The sequence below is a fragment of the Lingula anatina genome, chromosome 4, assembly GCF_051362555.1.
Source record: "Lingula anatina isolate TDL-2025a chromosome 4, LinAna3.0, whole genome shotgun sequence".
NCBI lineage: Eukaryota > Metazoa > Brachiopoda > Lingulata > Lingulida > Lingulidae > Lingula > Lingula anatina.
Window position 1 is genome coordinate 29,563,425 of NC_141770.1, and position 17,192 is coordinate 29,580,616.

Genomic DNA, 17,192 nt, shown 5'->3' on the forward strand with positions numbered 1-17,192 from the left:
AGGCAACGGAACCAAACAATACGATGCAATATGTAATCTCGTAAAAATTGTTATTTTTAAATAAAGACCATAGCATGGAGTACATCGAAATGCGACTCGTTTATTATTAAGATCTTCAATAATAGTTAACATAAAATATACTATATATAATAAGTTCTTGTTCTCGGCCTATTTATTAACTTAATTGATTTTTTTTTTTAGTATTTGTAGATTAAAAACACAAAAGTTGTCTGGTTTCATATCGAGGCACCACATATTGTTCTTGTGCTGATACATGTATAATACATGTAAAGTACTGTTCATAGCGGAGAGTAGGTAAGTGGTGAAATTCAAAGTCACATCAATATTCCCAATATTTGACTTGTATTTACTGTTTTTATTCCGTTATGACAGGAATGATATTCCTATAGGTACCGGGCGTAGTCCGTTCCCAGTTACTTTGTAAGGAGACATTTGCCCCATATGCTAACCCCAATACTCCAACTAACCATAACCACTACTAATCACATGGAGCCCGAGGACTATCATTTCTGTCACACTGGGTCACCAAGTGTCAAATATCACATGTCAAATTCCGGCACCCACACACGAGGTATGTTGGACTTCGTAAACATCTGAGTATCATGACAAAGGTCAACTGATTCACCTAGTGTGTTGAACAGAGTCCTGCCTTGTAGTTGGTAGGGTATACGTAGGACTCGCAAGTACCCGTCGAATAAACATTTAAGATGACAAGTATGTCCGGCCTTTCCCTTGTATATGTCTCTGTTAAAATCAACCGAAGTGCGAATCTAAGCTCACTTCAAGTGGTATTACGTCATACGAGGGACCCAAGGGTATTTTCGTTACCGGTGAAAGACACTTTTTATTTCCTGAGATGCGGAACAGGTTCATTTTATATAGCGTGGCCCGTGCAGCACACCTATCCCTTGACTCATAAATGCGTCGTTTTATTCTTCACCCTTCGTGAAACGAAGTAATTATTCCCTGTAATTCATGATTTTCAGTATTTTCAGCATTACCAGTAGTCGAGTTATAAATAAAGTTTTATATACTATATGTTCTGAAATCAACGATTTTAGTTTTCCGTGAACTGTGATCACGACCCCTCAAGCGGGACCCTCTCATACGGTAATCTTATCACACCTTAAACACCACCGTAGCGTACGTCTGTCAAAAGACCCACAACCTTGACCCAGGACCCCTAGACGGCATATCGGGCGACTTAAGCTAGAGGCATTACATGAGAGACACTTAGTTCGTTTCAACGCGTCACTTAGAGAGAGCGTCCGATCACCCTTAAGCACCATGGATATGTTTGCAGAGAAACCCTGGGGTAAGCGCCCTTACTGGGGGGTCGGGTTCAACTACGACCATCAGTGGGTGTTGACAGATAAACAGAGGGAACTGCAGGCCAAGCTGATGGAGCTGTGTCGAACGACGATGCGACCAAATGCCGTAAGTGTTTTTTTACACTACAACTCGGTTTAAATTGTGTCTGTAATACCCTGTATGTTTGCCGTTGCACCAGCAATAAAATACGTTAAATTTAAACCAGTAGTACTGAAAATGAACAAAACGATTCAGTGGAATTTTTAACTTAAAAAAGCGCCCAGAGCGCCAGTAGCGCGAGTGTTCTAAACATAGCATCACGCAAAGTAATACTGGATGCACAAGTGACACGACGTCACGATCTTATGTCAAAGGGGGGCACGGAAAGTAATGCGCCATTTAAAACACTGCTGAATATCAAATTTCATTTTTTTATTTTGATGCCATATATTCATAGTAGCTGCCCCTTCCAGACCAAATCCAGATCCACATTGACAACACTATACCTACAATGTACTAGAGCACTGTCGTTTAAAAGTTGGCCCACTTTTCACGCGTGTATGTTTTTATTCTTTTTTGTTATTCCCCTCTTCTTTTTCATGTTTTCTCTGTCAGTCTTTCTCTTTTTTTTCTATATTTCTTTTTAAAGAGCGGATGCATTATAATGCAATTACTGCCTGTGACAGGAATCAGGCCGATAATGGTCTTATCTGTATATACCTTTAAAGCTGCGCTTTATCATTTTGGATTCAAAGCAATATCATGTCTGTATGCACAGTGCATGTGAAATCTTGTTAACAGTACAGATGACTACATCACTAAGCCCGGTAGATACACTCTTTGTACTTGCTAAGCACTACTGACACGCATGACTTAACGAAGTATGCTTACTGACTGTTCCTCTTGGAGCTTTGGTCTCATTTTCACACAGTATTAGTACTTCAAAATGACGTTCGAAAATCTAGAAATGTTTTATTTATTTATTTTATTGATCGCTTAATTGAATTTAATTTTTGTAATTGATTAATTAACTGTGTTTTAAATTGTTAAGATATTCTATAAAGCGCATTGAGATTTTGATGAAATGCGCCATAAAAATGTAATCTATTATGAATTTTATGAAAATAGGAAGCAAATGTTTTAGTATGTTGGGGGCAGGGTCGTAAACAAAAAAACGACATATGAGGAAGCCCCTCTCTTTGCCTCCTTGCTTACTGATAGATGTCTGACAAGGCCGAACTAGACGTAAGGGGGGGGGGCAGTTAGGCCTCTTTATTATTGCAGCCCATGTCTGTAAATTGTCTCTCAAATTTATATCATAATACCAATTGATATGGATATTCTCCATTCAACAACACATGTACATAGATTCAAGAATGTGTAAAGAGATTTACATCTCCCAGTCTCATCCCTGAATTTACATCTTATAATCAACCAGGTAAGATATGACGAGACATATGAATTCCCAAGAGAAAACTTGAACGCCATGGCGGAGCTAGGGCTGCTGGGATTGATTGTACCGAAGGACCTCGGCGGGCTGGGCGAGAACCACGTGTGTGCCGCCATGGTGGTGGAGACTATTGCCCGTTATGGGTGTCCCAGTACTGCTATGGTTTACTGTAAGTTACGCCATCTATATGCCGGAACGTTCTGTTAGGTGAAATAAGTTGGAAAGCATTGGCTCAGTACTAAAATGTTTTCATATCTGCGAGAAAACAAAAAAATTGAAAATAAAAATTAAGCAACGAGACCTTAATTTCCATATCTGTAATTAGAATTTATTATTGTTCTCCATTGTGATTAATTTTTGAAGATTTGAAAAGGGTGATTTAAAAAGAATCAATTAAAATTGTGGACTTGTTAGAGCCTTGTTTTGGGCCTTTTTCTTCATTTATTTCTTCATTCTAGGTATGCACGTGGGCGCAGTGGGTGGTCTTCTTCTTCGTTACCATAACAACGAACTCATCAAAAGTGTTCTCCGACGTTTGGACAAAGACAAGCTGGTGGGGACTGAGTCTTTTAGTGATCCCGCGACAGGTAAAGTGGGTTATTCATTTATTTATTTTTTGGGAATACACTCGTGAGAAATTTAAGTTTACATAAGCCAGAAGAGTCATCGCTCTACGATTTCCTAATTTAGTTTATCACTATATATTATCTACCCCACCTTTCTACAGCATGTATACTTTGCCATAGAGCTGATGTGGTATTTTAAAAACACATGCCCACAACATCAGTAGTACATGCATTCGATTAAAGATTTAGTCGTTCTTAATTGCCATTACGCGTGACATATACTTATGATATCTCCTAGGTGGACATTTTTGGTACCCACTGTCCTCTAAGAACCGGTATACCAAGGATGGCAGGTTCCAGATGTTAAAATACGCCTCCTGGACAACCAGCGCCGGATTTGCAGACTTCTACGTCGTCCAAACCACTAGCCCGGGCTTTGGCGGCGACTACTCCGACCTGTCCGTATTTTTACTGTTCAAGGTTGGTATAGTTCAAATTCCAATATCGATAGTAATATTTGTACAGAATTTGAAGAGGAACCATTTGGATCATCGAAAAGCAATGTCATGAGGTTAAGAACACTGTTTTTTTTTATATTTGCTTTCAAAACATTTTGCTTTGTTTTTGTTTTTTTATTAATTTTTTTTATAATTTTTTTGCATAATTCACACGTACGTTAAAGCCATGTTTTGATTGAAGCTAATAAACTGATGAGATATATACATGCTATGATGTAAAATATAAATGCATGTAAGGGTGCTTTCCCAGAGATTTAGATCGATCTAAAGATTAAGATTTAGATCGACCTAACTCCCTGGGGGTTCACGCTAAATTGCAGTCAGCCGAGCGGGTACCATAGTTAATTACCCCCTTACAGCTTTTAGTAGGCGGGACAGACGCTTAAGCCGGCCAAGCTGACAGTAATCTAGTGAGACTCCCCACAGGGATAGATCGATCTAAAAATCTATGGAAATGGGGTGTAAAACTCTTCGTGGAATAATTCAGCCGTTGTGCCTACTCATTAGACCAGAGCATTTATTAAATTAAATTTTACTTTCAAAATTACAGGACGAGGTTCGTGCTCATGCAGATGATTGGAAATCCTTAGGTCTCCATGGTAACCAGTCTGGCGTACTTATAACAGAGGGCGTGCTGAGCAAAGAAAGGCAGGTTGGAGAACTCGGTACGTGCAACATTCATCCTTTAACCCAAATACCTTTCCTCTCATTTTGATGTATAAGAAATAAATTATGTTGAAAAGTTACGTCCCCTTAAGACCTAAATCCCGTTGCTACATTAAATATATAAGGAATACAACTTTAAAGAGTCATTTATAGAACATGGATAGCTGTGTTTTAGTCTGTCAATTTTAACTTATTTCTCTTTCATGTTTATCGTAGGTGAAGGTGCTGCTATAAATGATGAAGTTGTTGACACGTGGTTCTTGCTACTGACTGCCTCCTGTTGGAACGGTATAGCCTTTGGTTGTATCGATGTTGCTTGTAAACATGCCACGGAGAAGGACCACGCTGACACCGGACTCCGAGTTTGCGACTATCCCACAATACAGGTACGATGACGTCATCTGCACGTGTTTCTGAATTCACGTGCGTTTACTTGAGTTCTATCTTGAGTGATCCTCCGTAGTACGGCGAATGTGGCAGCTTTAAATCGTATGCTGGCGCTGTTGATTTTGATATTCTGTCTTTATAGACAACGCGAAATATCATTCCCCATGTTGGTCAGTATGTACGATGTCTTCGACTTCCTGTTGGGCTAACACTAGCTACTTTTCACATATCTGGAATAAGCAAAGTAACACAAGCAGAGTGCAATATTGATTAAATTGTGCGCTTTAACAAGTAATAAGAAACGTTAACACGACTGATTAAATTGATCAACAGTTTATATGTAAGGCGAAATAAATAATTGTAATAGATTGTAACAAAGGAATACAAATCAATAGATAAAGAGACACCGATTAAATCGTTTTTTTTTTTAAGTATAGAGGCTGTTTTGTGTTCAGTAACTAATTTTGTTATATTTAATTTAATTACAGAACAGGTAACCAGGGGCGCATCCAGGATGATTTGGAGGGGAGTCTGCGGATGCGAAGCCGCCCCTTATCCCCCTATTCCCTTTTGCGTTGGGTTCGGGACCCTCTGAAGGGCCCCGAAAATTTCGTGTATTTTAGTGGACGAAGAATGCCATTTGGTGTGGTTTAGAACAATGAACAATCATACTTCTGATTTCAAGAGGGTATCATTGATGTGTTTTTTTCAGAGATCAAAGGGTGAGGTCAGGCCCCTCTGACCCCCCCCCCCAAAATCCGCCACTGATAATGTATCGTAACACTAATTCCTGACCTGCTAAGTGTATTCTCAACAACAGTTATGATTTACTCTATTCTAGGACTACTTCGGAGAGTGCATCATAGACACTAATGCCTGCCGAGCCTTTGTTTTCAATGTGGCTCATGGAATGGATTTGGCAACAAATAATAATGATTGGACCATCCATAGTGATCTCAAGGTCATGCCAAGGTGAGAAGATGAAAGTGTGGCTGCGAAACGTTCTGAGCAATAACCTGTCCTACTACATGCATTCCAGATATAAACTAGAAAAACTTTGGAAAATTGTTAAAGCATCTCAATGTGGAAAATGTGTAGAATTTTATTCCATCTACAGGTATATCAGTCGCTTGATAAGTATTACATCTTGGAAATGGCTAAAAGAGCCTGAAACTGTTAAGGACTATTTTTATTCCCAACTAAACGATATAACAATAGAGAACGGTGACTATAATCGTTTCAGAACAGACTTCTTGCACTGGGGCTGGCAGATAAAGTTTGCAGCGGCCAAAAATGTCGCACATGTCTCCGATGTAATGCTCCACGCCTGCGGTGGTTCTGGATACAAGACGGAATTGGGTGAGTTTCAGTTCGAAATGAAACTCTGCCAGATTCATGTGTATTGCCTAGGCACAGTGTATCATTTCATAATGTGGACAGCGTATATATGAATCCATCAAAACGTTGTTGACAAGAATGCAGTCTTTTCGGGATGTTAGGGATGATATTATGATACTCCTGTTTGATTTAAAAGACCGGCTGAATAATACGTAATACGAACAAACTAACAACACTTGAACCAACAACCCATTTTTAGTAACACACAAAATTAATATCATATAAATTTAACAATATTGCAGGCATTGAGCGTCTTCTCCGAGACGCCAAGGCCGGCTGGGTGATGGGTCCGAGCAATGAGGTCACACGGCAGTGGGTAGGAACCACGGCTCTCATGGGAATGGAGCAGCTGGATTACTGGTAGGTTGAGTTGCGGAGAGCTGGCAAATTCCTCAAATAAAAGCTAATGGTCTTAAGTCATATATAGCTATACAAAATACATGTACCATTAAAGATGCATACAAAGTCAATTTTTGTCACAAACACCAACCAAATGCCAGCATATAATTTCAAGTAGTATAACTAAGAGAATTACCAAAAGGCATTGTTTAATTTTACCCGAAAATGATGTTTGAACGGATTTTTCTGCTGGCATTCTAAGCTGTATGTCAATGGGACAGGAAAGTAGGTCACGAAAGTAGGTTAAAATTACAACCAAAAATTTTAAGAAAGGAGCAGTCTAAAGGTCTTTTATGGCTGATCGAGTGATCTATTCAGTTTATCCCTTGGCATGTCGAATTTATTTGAGTCATATAAGAATCTAGTAGAAGTGGTTTACATGCGTTACTGCATGGGAATCCACGCTCTACCGGTGCTCGGTTCGTATGTACCTTTAAAATAAATACTCCATAGGTCTAAATGTCGACATACATAGTTATAATAAATTTGTAGGTCACATAGATCAAACACACGCCTTCTTAATTACGAGTTAAAGAAGCTGAAACCTGAAGTAAAGAAGGAGCTTGCGCACAAAATGTTGAGGGAGTGTGAGCAAGAGCTGGGCCAAGACAGCGGCACTGCGCCAAACCAAGATACTGACTTCGACGACCCTTTCTCCACATCTGCCGCCCTGCCTCTTGGCGCTTTCAAAGACGCCGCGGGTAAAGTCCACCTCGCTGCTTTAAACGCCGATACGTTTACCACCCTTAAGCTAACAGAGGTTATCCAAGAAGCAGACAAAGTCCAGAGATTAAAATTCGCTCTGCCTGACCCAGAAGCCCACTCAGGTTGTCTGCCCGGTCAGTATGTGCAAGCACGTGTCAATGTTGGCGGGAAATTCCACGAGCGATATCTGTCGCCCATGAGTGCTCCCAGTGCCTTTGGTGTGATGGAGTTCGGGCTGCGCCTGGAGACGCATGGTGCATTCTCCATTGCTGTTAAGAATATGAAAGTCGGTACGTGCACTTGCCTTACTTTTCTTAAGCATATGGATTGCTGTGCTTAATTTAAACCGTAGGTATGTTTTAATACTGTGGATATACGAAAAAAGTTACGATGATATTCAAACTGAGGTTACATTTTTGAAAACGTGTGTTATATTTTATGCCGTGGAAACAACTACCAAAAATTCAATATTCATTTACCTTATTTCAGGAGACACTCTAGAATGCCGAGGTCCATGTGGAGGTTTTGAATATTCTGCGGGAAAACTGGATACTTTGACCATGATAGCCACCGGAGTCGGGGCCACGCCTGCCATACAACTTATCCGCAGCATCGCCAACGACCCTTCCGACACGACCAAGGTCAAGTTCTTCTACCACGCCAAGACGCCGGAGCAGCTATTATGCCTTGAGGAGCTTACAGCACTTGGGAAACGCGACAGTCGTTTTGATTTCACCTTCTGCGTTAGCGAGTGCGACGATTCCTGGACAGGGACCGAAGGACTCATCGACGCCAGCACCTTAAAACCGTTCCTGCCACCCGCCAACGGCAAGACAAACAAAACCATCATCTGCACTGGACCAGCAGTCGTAATCACTACATTGTCCGCCCTTCATGAGCTTGGATACAAGAGTGACGACATCTACATCTATGGGCCGTTTGGAGTCGAGCTGATACGTGCCGTGTATGGCCAAAAAGCCAAGCTTGCAACGCATTTGCCCTGCTAGAACTTAATTGTTGCACTGTTGCAAAACCGAGGACCAAAATTTGGCCACCCTTTTAATTTTGTCTAGTATAACCCAGGATAAATTCGCAGTTGTACGTGTGTTCTGAGACTAAAATTGGCTAAAACAGTAACTACTTTTAGCAAAAACAATGTTTAATTTAAATGAAGTACTTTCAATTCATCTCTCACCTGTTGTGAAAGGAGCTCCAGGACTGAACATAACAGTAAACACGAGTGAATGACTGCTGGGGACTTGGACAGTTAGAATTTGAATTTGATCAGAGATGTTGCATAGGATCATTTCACTGTGTATGTTAAAGAGAGCAGGTGGCAGAACATATCTCACTCCTCTGCAGCTTGGTTTGAATTCACTGCATTCACTATCTATCTTTATTGCTGCTTCTTGTTCCCAGTGAAGGTTTTGTAAAAATTCTTAGATTTTTGCCATCCAGGTTCAATTGTGCCAAGTATTAATTGACAGTTAAAATGAATTTGACATTCCTGATAGTTTTACAACAGCAGAAGTGGCAGAAAATGGAAGAATGCATTCAGGGAGCAACATCAGAACTGATTCAAGAAACCACAAGAAGAAAAGTAGAAAAAGGTCCAGTATATATATATATATATATATATATATATATATATATATATGTTACAGATAAAAACTACGCAATATTAGCTGTTGATTGAAGAAAAATCACTACTTTATTCTTGTAACATTACATGGTCTATGAAAGTATCTTACAATAATTTTCAGATCTGTTTGAACTGCACAATAGTTTGGTTTACAACTTGCTTTATGTATGGCTTCATGCAACGCTTTCCAATGTTAACATTTATTATGAGAACGCATCCATTTGGTACATGTATCTGTAACATGACACATGCAGCCCAGGGTGACAGGAGTGGCAGTACCAGGTGTGGAATTCCGAGCTTCCATGTGATTAGTGCAGGTTAAGGTTAGTCAGAGTATTGGGGTCAGAATATGGGGCAAATGTCACCATTACAAAGTAATGGGGAACGTGCCACGGTTCCAAGCGGACTTCCATTCCTGTCACACCGGCGACTGCCATACTATAATACACTTTACTGCATGTCACTTATAGCAATTAATTTACAGCATAAAATGTTGTAGTACTCAATTAATAGCAACCGTAGGTTTGGGAAATGGGGTAGCGTAAACAAAGGGAAATAAAAAAATAATGAATAGCGAACATGTAGTCATTGCCTTTTTTAATTGAAATGTCCAACAGGCCTAATATGATAAACTAATAAATCCACCCCATAAAAAACACTCGGTTCCACTATATTGTGGTGTTTTAACAGAGATAATGACTTTATTATCATCTAATAATCACATTTGCGACTATGTATTATTGATACGTAAAAAAGGGTGCGGCTAGGTATTCTATTACACATAAAAATGCAGCAATCACAACATTTGAGGAAATTCACCCTCCTAACGTAATTACTGTTGGTGTTGATACACGTTTTTTTTAAAATAAGCCTTATTTAGTCTATATAATCATGAAACAAAAGCCATGTATATGGAAACTGGCACTCATGTAGTCACATATACACACGCTCACACATGAAAACCCACTGTGCCTGCTGACATACGTACCTGTAAACCACACACATACAGACACACGAAATACAGATCTCCAAAGACAAACTGGTATCTCAACAGAATATATCATGTACACAAAAAATGAATACATCTGAAGTTTTAACTAATATCACCATGATTTCAACTAGTAAAAAAACAACATTATTTTACAAACCTTTGTATAAATCTACTGGGATAGAATTCATGGATTGTTCAACTGTTTATGTGGAGAAAATACAAATTTAAGTATACATTTTTAAAATAAACAATAATTTTTAAAATGACAATGGTTGATGAGCACGTTACGACCAAAAATTATCATTTCCATTAACAAATTTTCAATTCTTCACTGGCGAAGAAGCTACAGTTTTGTTACATCGTATGTAGGTCCCAGACTCCTTTCACCAACAGGAAATTTGAAGTCGGCCATATTGTAATCAGGTTCAGGCTCATCCTCCATTACCGGTAAAGCTACATCGTAATCTGGCTCCGGGTCCGGCCCTGACTCGCTCTCTGAGGACGATTCCTCCACGCGTTGTGGCGCACCAGGATAGTCCGGTACGGGCTCCTCTTGACCCAAGACATCCGGGTAGTTCTCAGCGTATTGGCTAAACTTCTCTGATATTTGATCATCGTTGTAATCTGGTTCTGGTTCCTCTCTGGCTCCGTCTCCACTTGGGAACCATGTGGTGTCGTATGTGGCGTTAACTGTATGGGTGCCACTTTGATCAATGACCAAATGCCGCGGTAATTGTTCGTTGCTATCCGACTGCGTACATTTACCGAAGCGTTTGTGTTTTGGGGAGCTGGTGCCCTTCTGCAAGCCGCCGGTTTTAATACACATGATCAACAACATTGTCACTGAAACGAGCATGTTAACTTTTAACTATTATAATATTAATTACATTTTTGTTATATGCAATTTAAAAGATGAATAATAAAGGCCCATTTAAACCAAGTGAAAATTAACTATTCTAAAAAGTTATTTCTTTTCAAAAATGAAGCTCTTTGATACACTTGTGTAGACTACTACCGATTCATTTGGGGTCAAGATAGATTTACATTTTAGGCTTAAAGTAAAAAGCAGATTTCAGTCTTAATTGTAGAAACTTGTATATTTTGTGATACACGTCCCTGCTGTGAATTTGCCTCTCATAATAATAATTATTATTAATAATACACGTGTGTACGTTTTTTAAAGGAGGTAAAACTTGACAAGTAAAACAAATGGTCAGCTCACCTGAGATTACTACTGCTGAGATCAGGGAAATCAACAACAGCTCCCACGTCCAAATATTGCCGTCATACTTGCCTTGTTTGAGGTTAATCACTAAAGAGGGAACAGAAAGCAAATTAGAGCCTGTCCGTTGTACTTTAGTAAGTTAGTTTTCCTGCCGTCTGTAAGTCACTTATTTAAGCGAATCTGTCCAAATTTGAAAAAAGGGACAAAAGAAGTGTTTATTTTATATGAGATTACTTGTCCAATAACCTCCGTGTATTCTAGCTACATTCCCAAGCTTTCGGCTAAAAGCACAAGTATATTAAATAATTAGGTGTAAAAGAAAAATAATGTTTGGTACAAACTAAATTTTAATTTCTTTTTTTCTATTTCTTCTAGTGACAGACATATGAACGACTGGTGACGTAAGACTGACAAAAAAAGTACCTGTTTATGACAAAAGATGCGCACATACACGCATATAAGAGCAATTTGAACTAAAATGAAATTACATTCAACACAGAATGCATATATGGTCTTTGCCATATACCCCCGGTATATGTATTATGCCTAAATTACCTGAACATTCCTCTTCTGACTCTGACCCCACGCCCAGGGTCGTTTTGCCGAACTCACAGCGTTCACAGAAAGTATGTCCGTACTTAGGTTGAAACTGTCCAAATTTACACTTGGCACATGGTGCAACCCCGGTTATGGAAAACGTACCTGGTGCACATTGTTCTGTAAAGGAAATTATTATATTTTTATTTTTGAAATGCTAACACATATATTTTAACTAATTTTCAAGCATTTTCATATTACAATGTATGTGTATTTGACTTATAAATGTAATATGTCATCATTATGGTTGTTATTTTAGAAAAGATGATAGATACATTTCTTAAGCCATTATTCTAAAAATCATTTCGCTACCATTATTTATTATTTATTTCATTTTAGCAGCAGTAGTAATATTACAGTAGGAGTAGAACTAGGAGCAGCAGCAGCTCAGGTAGTAGTAGTAGTAGTAGTAGTAGTAGTAGCAGAACAATGTAGTAGTAGTAGTATTGGTAGTGTTGGAAGTAGTATGTAATCATGTCACCTACCAAGGCAGTCCAATTCTGACTGTAGCCCAGTGGATATTGTGGTGTTGTGTCCAGCACATCGTTTACATGTCTTCTGTTCTTTTTCGTCTTGATACGTCCCCTTCTCACAAGGCGTACACGTGGGAGACTCCAATCCACTCGGGGACGACGTCCCAGGCGGACAGAGTTCTGCAAATGAATAAATCATTGAATAAAAAGGGAAATAGAAATACGGTAGAAAAGTGTTACCCACTGAGTCCGTGATATCCTGGGCATAATGATAATAATAATGATGACTAGATGATGAGTAAGAACACGCATTTTGTCACTCCTTTTAAAAGTCACCCCTTGCAATGCATCTGGGTCAACGTGGCTTTCCTTGCAATAGCGACACCTACATAAATGTTGTACAAAACCCAAACATTAAAAAAGTATTCAGTGTACTCACTAAAGCAGTCGCTGTTCGCAGTGGCCCCCGTTCCATTTGTAGACGTGTCCGCCTTACACTGGTTACATGTGGTCATCATGTCCAGGGCCTGGTAACTCCCCTTTGGACACCACTCACACGGCTCAAGGCCAGTTGGAGAATAGGAACCTGGCGTGCACTTGGCTACAATGAAACAAATTGGGATTTAAAAACAATGAACTGCATACGGCATGCATCATCTTATTCCCACAGAAGAACGTTTGTCTACTTTGAAGATACCTGAAGTATAGTAGATCCGGACCTAATAGAACATGCCTCAGAAATGGCATTGGTTTGCAAATTTTTATTAATAAATCTATTACCTAAAAAGCAGGTTGACCACGCCGCAGTAAAAACAAAACAATGTTTATGTTTACATTAAGATAATATAAATAACAACTGCTGATGCACGTCTCACTAAAAATACGATCTCCCATTATGTTCATTAATTTAATAGTTTTTTTTTTTTTCAATCAGTCTCACATATTATTTCTGTAGTATCACTTTTAAATAATGACATAACTAAAATAAATGTTATTTTGCGCTAGCCCATACCTATACAGAGCGTGGGTGAGACTGCCCCCTCCGCCAGAGTGTAGTGCGTGTCTTCACACGGTACACACGAGGTGGCGGTAGTGTTAGGCATGTACGACCCTCTAGGACAGGGCAGACACGCAGGGTCACTGACACCGGACGCAGAATATGTCCCTGGTGGACACGCGTCTGGAAAAAGGAGCACATGATAAATCAGTGTGTTTGAAATACATGTAAGTGACGGAATATTAAGCCGCAAACTTATGTAAAATTGTAATTATTTTTCAAGATAACCTTTGAGTTTAATGAAAATATATCAGTAATAATTAATTTCAACAGCAAAAGAAATAGTATTTTCGACAATGCTGAGAATAAATGAATAAATGCGCATAGTTCATTTGCTATTGGTGAATTGGTGAATTCCCCAGGTAAGAAATCAAAACTGTGCATGGACCTTCCGTCTGTCATTGTTCCAAGATGGCCGCTCATGCACTGATTAGTACTAACCTTTACACTGCTCTACTTCTGTTGCACCCTCACTGGCCGTGCTGTTACCAACTGGACATGACAAACAAGATGTCTGACCCATGTCCGGCTGGTAAAATCCCTTCGGACACTTCAGACAAGAGCCTGATTTGAAGATGTCCGCCTGGCCTCTGTAAGTGCCTGGGATACACGGAGCTGAAATGGACGATGACGATTATATATATATATATATATATATATATATATATATATAATTATGTACCGATAATACATACGGTCCATTATTTTAGTAACAATGTATAAAATACCGATTCCAATTATCTTGATAACACATCCTTATTGACTATATCTGTTGGTTTTAAGGTATGTTTATCAATGAGAGAATTTACAAGAATACATGTAAAATGCATATCCACGTACTAATCAAACCACCATATTCAAGCATCTATATAATTCTTATATACATACTGTGCTGTAATACATATTGGCACTTACCACATAAAAAGCCATTTTGCGACAATCCGCTGCCAATGGAACAGAATGGATGAATCAAAGCCGAAGAAATGTTCCCAATGACAACCGGGTTTTCTCCTAAATAGACATTGTCTTGGGACGCAAGGTTGGAATTTATATCTTGCAGTGTTGTATTTAAGTTGACCACAGATTCGGCTAGAGCGATTGCAAAATCTGTGTAATCTATGAATGGGGTGTCTCTCTCCGACATGTTTTGACCAATAATGTACGCTTTCAAATCCTCTGCGTCGTTCGCATATTTCCGCTCACTGGATATTGTGAACAAAGACAGGTTAAAAGGTCGGAGTAGTTCGCTGATGATTTGGGTAATATTTTTGTATCTGTCTAAGGAAACGCTGCTGTCGACGCTCGTCGTTGTGGCCGGTTCAGCCGTACTCATTGCGTCCGCTCCTGTCGTGTTCGTCATCAAGGTAGTAAACGAAATACCCGTGCTGTCCTCCATGGCGACTGTTGTCAAATTATTAGTGTCGTCATAGGAAAGAAGGATGCGGCCAACAGGTATGGCCATTGCCAAGTATTTGGGGGTAACTTTAAACGACAGTTGTGCAAAGGGAGATGCGGTTTTTATAGATAAAACAGTTAACTTCGCCGGTTGCGAGAATACCTCGCCATAATCGTTATACGCCCGGCAGAAATAAAAGCCTGTCTGATTGGCCGTAGGCTGCCGTATCAGCAGCATGCTTGATCCGCTGTCATTAATCAGTTGCTTTGTTCCGTTTGCAGAACGTGCAAAATACCATTCATATCCGGGCTGCGGGGATCCTATACAAAAATATCGCTTTCAATCACATATAATTTAGATGAGAAGGGGAAATTGTTTTATATAAAAAATACTTATATCAGTCAATCGATAAACAACGACCAAAATTACAATAATTTAACTAGTGATAACTAGTAAATGAAAACTGGTTGAATATTTATTGAAGGAATAAATGTGTATAAAGAAAAGACGATCAGGAAATAGAAAAATTGAATGTCGAAAAAGGGAACAAAAGAGGATACAGACATTGAATGAAAAAGAAAGAAAAAAAGGAAAGAAAGAAAAAACGGACAGTAGTTCTCAACGTTTACCTGATGCATTACAAGTGAAAGCAGTACTCCTAGGGTTCATGTACGTGGTCGCTGTAGACTCTGGGTGGGAGACCACAGTGGGGGACCACACGACTTGAATCCTCATCGGAAATGACGTCACCACTCCAAAATGGTTCGTACCGACGCACTCATAGGAATCGCCATCAGTTACATTTTCTTTGGTAATTCCCAGATCTGACCCAGAAACTGAAGCCAAGTGAAGACCGTTTTTCTTCCAGGTGATTACTGGCGTTGGGGTCCCTGTGACGTCACAGGTGAGGCGAGTGGGGTCTCCTTGTCTGACAAATTCTGTAAAATTTGACTGCGATGAAATAGTTGGAGTTTCTCCACAAATAGCGTGTTCATTCCGTAGAGTGACAAGAAGAGAGAAAAAATCCGATAGTTGGGTTGCAAACAAAGTTTGCGTATCCCTGGTAAAGTTCTTTGAGTCAAAAATGACAAGAGACATTTCGAAAGACTGTCGAATTTCTTGTACACGAGATAACATCTGCTTTGCCTGAACGTATTTAGATGTTAGTAAAATGTCGGACAACATCTGGAGCTCAGTCAAAATACAGTCAGAGAATGAATAACAGTTGAATGTCTCCGAAAGTGAGTCGGGCAGAGAAAAGTTCTGCATAGCATAGTACCAAAGTTCTATATTGTTACTGTTATTGCTGTTCGCACCTGCGTCAGTTAATTCTTGGTCAAGCAGAGATATGACGTTCTTCATAGCTGCCGTTTCATTATTTTCACTCTGTGAAAATAAATTAATTAGATCTTGCTCTGTCAAGTTAAGAAGACGAATTCCTGTAGTATTAAGATCTACGGAATAAGTTTTCTGGGAAAGCTCTTTCAGGTGGCTGACGGATGACGTCATATTATCATCAGTGGTCTGGTTTCGTGGTCTGAGGGTCTTATCCAGTTGTATGGACGCGTTTAGATAGTTAAGGATTGCCGTGAAGACTTTACAGCTGTTTTCAACGTGGATGACGTCACTGGTTGAATTTTGGTCACTAACCTGCCGCCGGAGTCTCCGGGAAGGCATTGCAGATCGTTTGCTCCGCGTAGCAGCCTCGATGTCGCCATAAATTTGTCGCGAAATTAGGAGAACTGCGTTCACCATCGATTGCTGTAGGTTGTCATTATCTAGGAATGTGACATACTCCTTTTTCCCCAGGCTGAATTCGTCCACTCCAATCGTCACTGGAATTACCGTAACCTTATCCTCGGGTAGCGACATATTTATTTGTACATACTCGACACTTAAAGGTTTTGTATGGTCAACTAATTTCTTTTGCAAGAGTAAGGCGTCGCGTAGTTGGGCAACAAGCTGCTCTTTACTTCGTTCAGCTTGTTTTAAATAGCTATGTTTTGTGTCATTGAGAATAAGTGCCGACTGGTATTTTCTTTCAGCCGAGTCGTGCCTGACTTGTTGTCCTTCTTTCTCGAGGCGAGCAACATTGGCTGAAATCCTCAGCTTTTGAAGTTTGTCCAGAATTTCAAACGACTCATTCCTGCTCTTTCCCAGTGCAGCGTAAGCCGATCGTATAATTTTGTTGCACTCGCTGTTTCTGGCGACACACACGGGGTCGGACACGTAGTGAAGGTTAGGAACTACTCGGCATTCTTCAATAGGCACGATGCCGGATTCAACAATTTTCTCGCACGGCTCACAGCAGGTTTTGTCCTCGGCCTTGTTCACAAGCATCGGGCAGTATTTTTCATTTTCTCTACAGTCGTAGACTTTGATATGGACTT

The 17,192-nt window shown here is 39.7% G+C and overlaps 2 protein-coding genes across 3 annotated transcripts; one reads left to right on the forward strand and one right to left on the reverse strand.

Annotated features, from left to right (window-relative positions):
- Positions 1–218: 218 nt before the first annotated feature.
- Positions 219–9,641, forward strand: LOC106162315 (uncharacterized). Of its 2 annotated transcripts, none has more exons than XM_087010924.1 (11): positions 219–315; positions 2,771–2,951; positions 3,241–3,369; positions 3,647–3,828; positions 4,417–4,531; positions 4,749–4,918; positions 5,761–5,891; positions 6,163–6,278; positions 6,560–6,677; positions 7,209–7,711; positions 7,911–9,641. In XM_087010924.1, exons 2-11 carry the CDS (start codon positions 2,819–2,821, stop codon positions 8,426–8,428), a joined length of 2,115 nt encoding a protein of 704 aa, XP_086867050.1. In that variant the 5' UTR covers positions 219–315; positions 2,771–2,818; the 3' UTR covers positions 8,429–9,641. The 2 variants fall into 2 exon arrangements, with proteins under 2 accessions (XP_086867050.1, XP_086867049.1); XM_087010923.1 differs by lacking the exon at positions 219–315 and adding an exon at positions 1,102–1,458.
- LOC106180167 (uncharacterized) lies at positions 9,110–17,142 on the reverse strand. The gene is made up of 9 exons (XM_013564073.2): positions 15,432–17,142; positions 14,322–15,122; positions 13,848–14,021; positions 13,362–13,529; positions 12,789–12,950; positions 12,362–12,529; positions 11,835–11,996; positions 11,277–11,366; positions 9,110–10,897 (listed from the first exon to the last, which is right to left on the reverse strand). Exons 1-9 carry the CDS (start codon positions 17,140–17,142, stop codon positions 10,398–10,400), a joined length of 3,936 nt encoding a protein of 1,311 aa, XP_013419527.2. The 3' UTR covers positions 9,110–10,397.
- Positions 17,143–17,192: the final 50 nt, after the last annotated feature.